This window comes from Pagrus pagrus (assembly GCF_965226575.1).
Source record: "Pagrus pagrus genome assembly, chromosome: 13".
In the NCBI taxonomy this organism is placed as follows: domain Eukaryota; kingdom Metazoa; phylum Chordata; class Actinopteri; order Spariformes; family Sparidae; genus Pagrus; species Pagrus pagrus.
In genome coordinates this window covers 31,062,388-31,071,772 of record NC_140197.1, presented here as the reverse complement: position 1 = coordinate 31,071,772, position 9,385 = coordinate 31,062,388, and the positions used below count along the sequence as shown (strand labels likewise).

General features: G+C 41.4%; 1 protein-coding gene across 1 annotated transcript in view; it reads right to left on the bottom strand.

Annotated features, from left to right (window-relative positions):
* Positions 1–9,385, bottom strand: part of stx1b (syntaxin 1B) — a gene marked incomplete at its 5' end in the record, with an annotated part of 33,181 nt that overhangs the window by 9,097 nt on the left and 14,699 nt on the right. Inside the window, 5 exons of the mRNA XM_084372200.1 lie at positions 90–200; positions 305–442; positions 1,042–1,115; positions 3,563–3,671; positions 5,036–5,109. Of these exons, the coding sequence (XP_084228326.1) occupies positions 90–200; positions 305–442; positions 1,042–1,115; positions 3,563–3,671; positions 5,036–5,109 (506 nt within the window). The remainder of the gene's footprint in view (positions 1–89; positions 201–304; positions 443–1,041; positions 1,116–3,562; positions 3,672–5,035; positions 5,110–9,385) is intronic.

Genomic DNA, 9,385 nt, shown 5'->3' with positions numbered 1-9,385 from the left:
TCTCTAAAGACGCCACAGCTCTGTGATTGGTTGTTGAGGTCGTCTTCTCTCCTTAATGGTTTTTAACGTTTCTCTCGTGGTCACGTTACCTTGCGGGCCTGGCTCTGGTATTTGACGGCCTTCTTGGTGTCGGATACGGCTCGCTCCACGTAGTCGACGGAGTGCTCCACGTTGTACTCAATTCTGTCAATCATCTCGCCCTGAAACACACACAGACGTCGCAGAGTTGAACTCGTGAGGCTCGAACGGTCAACACACACGCACGCACACACCTTCAACCACTTCCTGTCGTCACGTCACCGACCTGGCTTTCGACCAGCATGGCCATGTCCACGAACATGTCGTGCAGCTCGCGGATGCTGTTTTCCAGCTTAATGATCTCGGTGTGTCGGGTTTCGATCTCGTTCAGAGCCTGCTTGGTCATCTGAGAGTCCATTTTGATCTGCAGGAGGCAACAAACATTACTTTACAACTTTAAATGAAAAAACAGCGATTAAGAAACTTCATTAACAATTAAAAAAGTCTTTACTTGTACTTTTTGACACGTGGTCAGAGATGAGTACGTCTAAATAAAATAAAATGTCTGCAGCCGTCGGCTTCAGTACTTTTTACAGTGTGGATCAGTTTCTGGTTCTGTCTGAAGGTTCAGTTGGTGTAAAATGTGGTCGTGACGTCTGACTTCCTGTTTCCTCTGTTTTCTGGTGGTGTCATGTGACCAAAGTGTTCGCCTCACTCACCTGTCAGAGACGAACACCGGCTGAACTCCACTGGCTGAAGTACTGTTAGTACACTGTGACATCACAGGTGGGTGTGGCTTCAACCAGAGGAGCTCAGTGACGGCTGTCGGACCACTGACCACAACATCGGGTCATGTGACTGCAGCTTTGGCACCTGCACATGTTTGAGCTTTTAATTTGAAGGAGCGATTGGTAATATGAGGACACTCCATCAAAGTAAGAGCTCCAGGTGACACAGGGAGTATTAACGTAACGTCTGATAAGCGTCAGGGATGCAGGGCGGCTCAGGTGACGCGGTGCTTACATCATCGGTGAAGACGGCCAGCTTGCCGCTCTCCAACATGTCCTCTAGTTCTTCATTAGTGGTGGTTCTCCCAGCTGCAGACAGAACACAGAGAACGTTCAGAGCTGAGCACACCTGAGGCAGAACCTCAGTCACATGATGCGTCATGTGACACACAGGACACTAAAATAAGAACATGAAGTCTGAGAGGCGTCAGTGCTGATGTGCTGCTGGGCCTGAAGTGGACCCGCTCACCTCTGTCTTTATGTTATCATGTTTGAAATAGAAATAAAGAATTGATTGTTTGTTATGAGCTCACGAACACAAACACAACGACACGCTGATAAAACATCATCGGATCATTTCAGTGCAGAAAAGGTCAAACAGTGAACGACCGTCGACTGACAGACGGAAAATATGAAAATATTACAGTGATGTGTGTGTGTGTGTGTGTGTGTGTGTGTGAAGGTCAGCGTCAGTGTGCTGTGTGTTTGTTTATCTGTCTGCATCAGCTTAATGTGCTGCTGTTTGTTTGTACAAGCTGTTTCCTCTGTGTGTGTGTGTGTGTGTGTGCGTGTCGACCTTGTTTGTTATGTCAGAGTTTAAACTGGAATCAGTTTCCACCAACAGGAAGGAAAAACACAAATCTTTATTATTTATTTTACGACAGATGTAAAATAAAGGACTGTTGTGTGTTGTGTTGTGTATTGTATGTTATATGTTTTGTGTTGTGTGTTGTGTTGTGTATTGTATGTTATATGTTTTGTGTTGTGTGTTGTGTTGTGTATTGTATGTTGTATGTTTTGTGTTGTATGTTGTATGTCGTGTGTTGTGTGTTGTGTATTGTATGTTGTATGTTTTGTGTTGTGTGTTTATGTGTTGTGTGTTGTATGTTGTATGTTCTGTGTGTTGTATGTTGTATGTTGTGTGTTGTGTGCTGTATGTTGTGTGCTGTATGTTGTGTGTTGTATGTTGTATGTTGTATGTTGTGTGCTGTATGTTGTATGTTGTATGTTGTATGTTGTGTATTGTGTGCTGTATGTTGTGTGTTGTGCATTGTATGTTGTGTATTGTATGTTGTATGTGTTGTGTGTTGTGTGTTGTATGTTGTATGTTGTATGTGTTGTATGGTGTGTGTTGTGTGCTATATGTTGTATGTTGTGTGCTGTATGTTGTATGTTTTGTGTTGTGTGTTGTGTTGTGTATTGTATGTTGTATGTTTTGTGTTGTGTGTTTATGTGTTGTGTGTTGTATGTTGTGTGTTGTGTGCTGTATGTTGTGTGCTGTATGTTGTGTGTTGTATGTTGTATGTTGTGTGCTGTATGTTGTATGTTGTGTATTGTGTGCTGTATGTTGTGCATTGTATGTTGTGTATTGTATGTTGTATGTGTTGTATGGTGTGTGTTGTGTGCTGTATGTTGTATGTTGTGTGCTGTATGTTGTGTGTTGTATTTGTATGTGCTGTGTGTTGTATGTTGTGTGTTGTGTGCTGTATGTTGTGTGCTGTATGTTGTGTGTTGTATGTTGTATGTTGTGTGTTGTGTGCTGTATGTTGTATGTTGTGTACTGTGTGCTGTATGTTGTGTGTTGTGCATTGTATGTTGTGTATTGTATGTTGTATGTGTTGTGTGTTGTATGTTGTATGTTGTATGTGTTGTATGGTGTGTGTTGTGTGCTGTATGTTGTATGTTGCGTGCTGTATGTTGTGTGTTGTACGTTGTATGTTGTGTGCTGTATGTTGTGTGTTGTATGTTGTGTGCTGTATGTTGTATGTTGTGTGTTGTATGGTGTGTGCTGTATGTTGTGTGTTGTATGTTGTGTGCTGTATGTTGTATGTTGTGTGTTGTATGGTGTGTGCTGTATGTTGTGTGTTGTATGTTGTGTGCTGTATGTTGTGTGCTGTATGTTGTGTGTTGTGTGTTGTATGGTGTGTGCTGTATGTTGTGTGCTGTATGTTGTGTGTTGTATGTTGTGTGTTGAATGTTGTATGTTGTGTGCTGTATGTTGTATGTTGTGTGCTGTATGTTGTGTGTTGTATGTTGTGTGCTGTGTGTTGTCTGTTGTATATTGTGTGTTGTATGTTGTATATTGTGTGTTCTGTGTTGTGTGTTGTATATTGTGTGTTGTATGTTGTGTGTTGTATATTGTGTGTTGTATGTTGTATATTGTGTGTTGTATGTTGTGTGCTGTATGTTGTGTGTTGTATATTGTGTGTTGTATGTTGTATATTGTGTGTTGTATGTTGTGTGCTGTATGTTGTGTGTTGTATGTTGTGTGTTGTATATTGTGTGTTGTATGTTGTATATTGTGTGTTGTATGTTGTGTGTTGTATATTGTGTGTTGTATGTTGTATGTTGTGTGTTGTATGTTGTGTGCCGTATGTTGTGTGTTGTATGTTGTGTGTTGTATATTGTGTGTTGTATGTTGTATGTTGTGTGTTGTATGTTGTGTGCTGTGTGTTGTGTGTTGTATATTGTGTGTTGTATGTTGTATGTTGTATGTTGTGTGCTGTATGTTGTGTGTTGTGCGTTGTTGCACTCACTGATCTCCAGCTGTCTCTGGATGCGGTCCTTGCAGCGGTCGCGGTACTTGGACTGCGTGGTGTTGTACTCAGTCATCACCTCCACAAACTTACGTGACAGCGTCGAGTGCTGCGACAGAAAGAGACAGAAAACAGACGAGAACTCTGTGATCAGAGACAAACGAGACATTTCAGGACGTGAGTTGAGGATCGATGGAGGAATACGACATATTCTTTTATTAAAGCTTATTTTCAGACCTTGTGTCTTTTCATATAAAATAAAGTCCTGCATTTAAAATCCTACCTAAGTAAAAATACAGTCATCAACAAAATGTAATCAGAGTATCAAAGTCAAAGACAATGCAGATTGTCTCCATTCAAAGTGTGACATGTATCATATATATGTAATCTATTACTGTTTAAGATCGATCTGGGAACTGATGACATCATATATTTGAAAAGTAACTTCAAGTACAATATTACCTTTTGATGTAATGTACTCAGTTACTTTCCACCACCGTCCACTACAGTAAAATCTGACTGAGGATACTGTGTGTTTGTGTGTGTGTGTGTGTGTGTGTGTGTGTGTGGTTGTGTAAGGTGTTGTTGCTGCACTTCTCCTCTCCTCCACCAGGAGGCAGCAGGGAGCAGCATGATGGGGAGGAGAGGGGAGGCAGCAGCCAATGACAGAGCAGAATACTGAAGGGTCACATGATGAGACGGCTGCAGAGAACACACGCTGCACACACACACACACATACACACACACACACACACGCACACACACGCACACACACACACACACACACACTCGTGTGTGAGCAGCTCTGATCTGAAACAGTCATCAGCTGTGAGTGATGGAGGAAGTATCCGGATACTTAACTGAAGTAACAGTACTCATACTACACTGACACTCTGTGACTGTTGGACTCTGTGTGATGTCATTAAGCCAAATAAATAACTATACCACAAAAATAAACAACATATATATAAAAAATAAATGTGGTTATTAATTTATTCATAAAATGTGACAAAAATGTATGTTTTGATTGGCTCCTGTATTTATTCACCCTGGTATTAATCCGCCTATTGATTCACTACCGGAAAAAAATTAAATAAAAAATGAATAAAAAGTTTGGGGAAATAAATAGAGCGAAAACGCAAAGGGGGAAAATAATTACCAATATAACAGATGCATTTAAAAATAATTAAATTAATAAGCAAAATATAAAATTTTATGAGAAAGTAAAAAAATAATAAATCGATGCCTAAATTTATTTCTAATATTTCTTTTGGTGCATTTAATGACATATTCATTTGTTTATTGGATCATTGATTTATATATTTTTCATTATGGCGGTTTCATTCTTCCATACTTCCTGCCTATCACTACAGAATAAAAGGTTTTTGTTTGAAACCTAATTATAGAAATATATAAAATAAATAATAAATACATCGTTTGTTCAGACACCTGATGAACACCTGGACTCTCACCTGTGTCTTGCGGATCCTGAGGTCCGCTGATGATCTGTTGAGACCCTCCTCCTGCTCGATGCTCTGCTCGATTGCTGCAGGATGAAACACACGCACACACACGCACACGTACACACACACACACACAGTCGGTCAATTTCAGATCGAACAGGAAACATCATCCTTACACTTTTTGAATTGATGCTCTTATTGTGAAGGCCTCGGCCCTGTGGACACCGGCCTGTCTGCTCTCCTTCAACACTGAGCGACTCTGGAGGACGAGCGACCGCGAGAGGAGCAGCAGAGCGGACGGAGGCTGGATCGGTCGCTGTGTTTACTGAAACTACAGCCGATCAGACCGTCAGCTCAAACATCCATGTTATTAAAATATTCATCTTTGAGAATAGAGACTATCTGAACAGTTCACAGTTACGGGACTCAAATATGAAACATATGATTATATTTCAATATACTTTATCCATTAAACTGCCCAAATGTGTAACGCTATCTCCAGTTATCTCCACATGAACAGTTTAGTTATCTGACTTGATTATTATTTATTAATTAGTCTGTGTGTGTTTGTATCTTTGGGTATTATGACAGAAATGTAATTTTACAGTCTCATGTTGCATAATGATAAATTCATCTTGAATTAAAGTTCTGCTGTGTTATTAAGTAATAAGAGCAGGAGGGCGTCCATGTTAGTTTGCTGGTTTGATTTGTGAGGATTAATTAGGAATTAACAGATTATCCTCCTCCACTCTTTCACAGCTCGGTATTTAACCTGCAGCCTGCCCACCTCCATCTCTGAGGAAGGCAGAGATGGAGGTAAAACACAGCACTGCCCTCCTCCTCCTCCTCCTCCTCCTCCTCCTCCTCCACCAGCATCACCTCATCATTCAGCTGCAGCTTTAATACTTTATTATTCAACCAGGGAGACACAGTTTAATAAAGCGTGTGGATATTCTTGTCTGCAGACGCCCACAGAGTCGAGAGAAACACTCAGTCAGCAGGACGAGGACGAAACGTCAGTCCACTGAGACGTTAACTACACACCAGACTCCAGCTAAGTTTCTCTAGATTTAATCTCCTTGTCTCCGTCACCTCCCGACTCTTCCTCTCAGAACTCTGCTCACACTTTATATTTTATACTTCATGTTCTGACAGTGAATGCATCCTCTGACAAGTCTTGTGTACCACAGCCTGAAATTTCTTCCTCCTCTGTTCCATTAAACATCTCGATGAGTCACACTGACTGTCCTTCATCACCACGAACACACAAATAATCACTGGAGCACCAACAGCCGAGTCAGGATGAAATGTTAGCAGCTAACGTTGCTGCAAACCACAGATACGTTCAGAACAGTTCGGTGGTTTCATATCACGTTCACATTATACGACTATTTGCTGACTCTCACAGCAGGAAGGGAGGAGACGGAGGTGTAACTCAGACCAGTGGATGTTTTTAAGGACATCGATGTTTCTGTCAGAAGCAGGTGTTTGTTTAAGACGACCAGTGGACGTTCAGTTTGATCATCTCATCAGAAATTCATTTAGCTAATCCATCATTAAATGTCCACAGTTTAATTATGAAGCTCTTCATGTGTTAAAAACAGTTAGCGGTCGCTAACAAGTGTCTAACTGAGACTACAGAGGTTGTCGGGGACACTAAACGTCCTCACAGCGAACACGGAGACTCGTCTCCTCACTCAGATTATTTTCTGTAATAATCCAGAATCCAGTTCAATAATCCCACAGAGGAAGCAGAGTGATGCTGACTGCAGGTGGCTACAGACACACGTCCTCTCAGCTCTGTGCTGAGACGGACCAACATGTTGTTGGTTTGAGTCTGAACATGAGGTCAGTTAACAATTAGAAAAATATGGAACAGCAGCAGAATGATCTTTTAATAAAACGATCATTAAGACTATTGATTGTTTATTTCAGTCCATCAGTTGTTGCATATTAATATTTAAAGATGGATTAATGTTTGTAAAGAAACAATATGCTAAACCTTTGTGTGAGTGAATGCAGCTTTAACATGTCAGCTGTGTAAATACGACAACTAATAATCAAATATGAACTTTGATTTGTGATTTTGTTTCCCCGACTTGACTGATGCCAGTTAAGTTACACGATGTGCTGGAAGTGGCGCCGCGGACCGACTGATAAATCTGTGAACGACTCCTTTAAAAAGGTTCTGAGCCGTGCTGCAGCCTGCAGGGGGCGCTAACCCGCAGGCTGCAGCAGGTGAGGGAGGTCCTCCAACTTAAAAAAACAACACAGCTGGTAATTAACTCATCAGCTGGAAGAGTGTGTGTGTGTGTGTGTGTGTGTGTGTGTGTGTGTGTGTGTGTGTCTTTGGGTGCCATGGTAACCGGCTTCAGGTCTGTCCTGGTGTCATGTGACTCTGTGATGTCGGTTTGTCTCCAGCAAGTGATGAGACGAACTGAAACGCTTATATAATGTTTTCCACCGTGTGTGTGTGTGTGTGTGTGTGTGTGTGTGTGTGTGTGTGTCCTGGCTCGTGGCCCAGCTGCTCTCTGCTGGATCCATGATGACTCAGCAAAATCACACAGCACTGATGGTGTGTGTGTGTGTGTGTGTGTGTGTGTGTGCACTTTATTTTTGTGTATTTTTGTGTTTTTTGGTGACAGGGAGATAAAACTGGGTGAGTAAGCAACAGATTGTGAGTCCGTGTGTTTGTGTGTGTGTGTGTGTGTGTGTGTGTGTGTGTGTGTGTGTGTGTGTGTGTGTGTGTGTGTGCGTGGACATCTTTAGCATCCTCAGTTTCAGAAATCCAAACGATGTTGTTTCATAAGAAACGTGTCTGCGAGCTTCATTAAAGATGTAGCCTGTTAATGCTAATATTCAGTGAGTTAGCCGTTAGCTACGCGCTTTTAAGCCAATGTTTGTTAACATTTCTCAGATACGCTTCATTCAGCTGTTGCCACTTCCTGTTTGCAGTGAACTCATGTACAGACAATCATTACTGTGATTCTGAAGAAAACTTAAAAACATGAAGATACTAAGGGGAGTTCTGAATGGTGTTTTTTCTCTTCTTTCTGACTGGTTTTATTGATGTTTATTGGAGATAATATATATATTTATGATATTTTTGAGAAGTGTTAGTCGCTCTGAATTTATAAATATGTGTTTCATATCTGTGTGTCCAGCTTTGCCTCGGAGGAGTCACGTGGAGACTATAAAGTGTGTTTACATTAAATATACACTAAAAAAAACGATATATAAAGAGAAATAACTTTTACAGTGCATTGCTCTCCTGATAGATTTAATTGTTTCTGTCATATTGGTTCTTAAATAGGCCTATATAATAGTGTTAGCATGTTAGCATCGATCAAATTAGCAATATTTTCACAGAAAGGTCCAATTTGACATTAAGCTGATCAAATTCAGAAGGAGACACTTTAAACTACAAGATTTAATTTAGATTGTACATGATGATGTGTCACAAGTGTTGTCTTCTGGTTTTAAAGGCTCATTACAGTCAAGTGACCAGACTGTTGTACTAATACTGTACTCAGTACTAATAGTCATCCCTACAATATGGTCACAATATCGATATCGAGGTATTTGGTCTTGAATAAAAATATCGCGATTTTATTTTCAGGCCATGTCATCCAGACTGACTGTGATTATTAGTGACACTGTGACAAACACTGAGACGCAGACAGATTATTAATATCACTGACCAGCAGCTCATGCTAACATTACAAACAGCAGCAGTCTGAATGAGGCTGCAGTGTGTGCTGTGGCTGCACCAGCGTCCATTCGGAAAAGACTCATTTTTGTTCATTAAAGGCTCACGTCAAATATTTAATCTGAAGCTTTGAGAGAAACACTTCAGGTTAATAATCCTCTCGTTGTATTAGTTTATTAAGGTTAATTAAGTGCATCGGTTTATTAAAATCCTCTCACGTCTTCATAAAGTCAGTCTGACGTGAAGACGACGTCTTTTCAAGAACATGGACCTGCTGCTGGAGCTGTGGGCGGAGCCGGTCTGCTCCGACATGCCCGCCGCCGCCACCGCCACCGCCACCGCCACCACCACCGCCACGCCTCCAGGGACGACACGTCTACAGTAAGAAACATGCTGCAGTGTGTGTGTGTGTGTGTGTGTGTGTGTGTGTGTGTGAGACAGGACAATAACACTCAGGCCTCGTGGGGTTTCCAATTATAGCTTTATCTCCACCATCACTGCTATTCTCAGACTGCATATGTACAGTCTGTGTGTGTGTGTGTGTGTGTGTGTGTGTCTGTGTGTGTGTGTGTGTGTGTGTAAGTCACACGTGTGTCGATGTTGTGTGTGTATTTGTGTGCACACGTGTCTGCAGGCATGTGTGTGTGTGT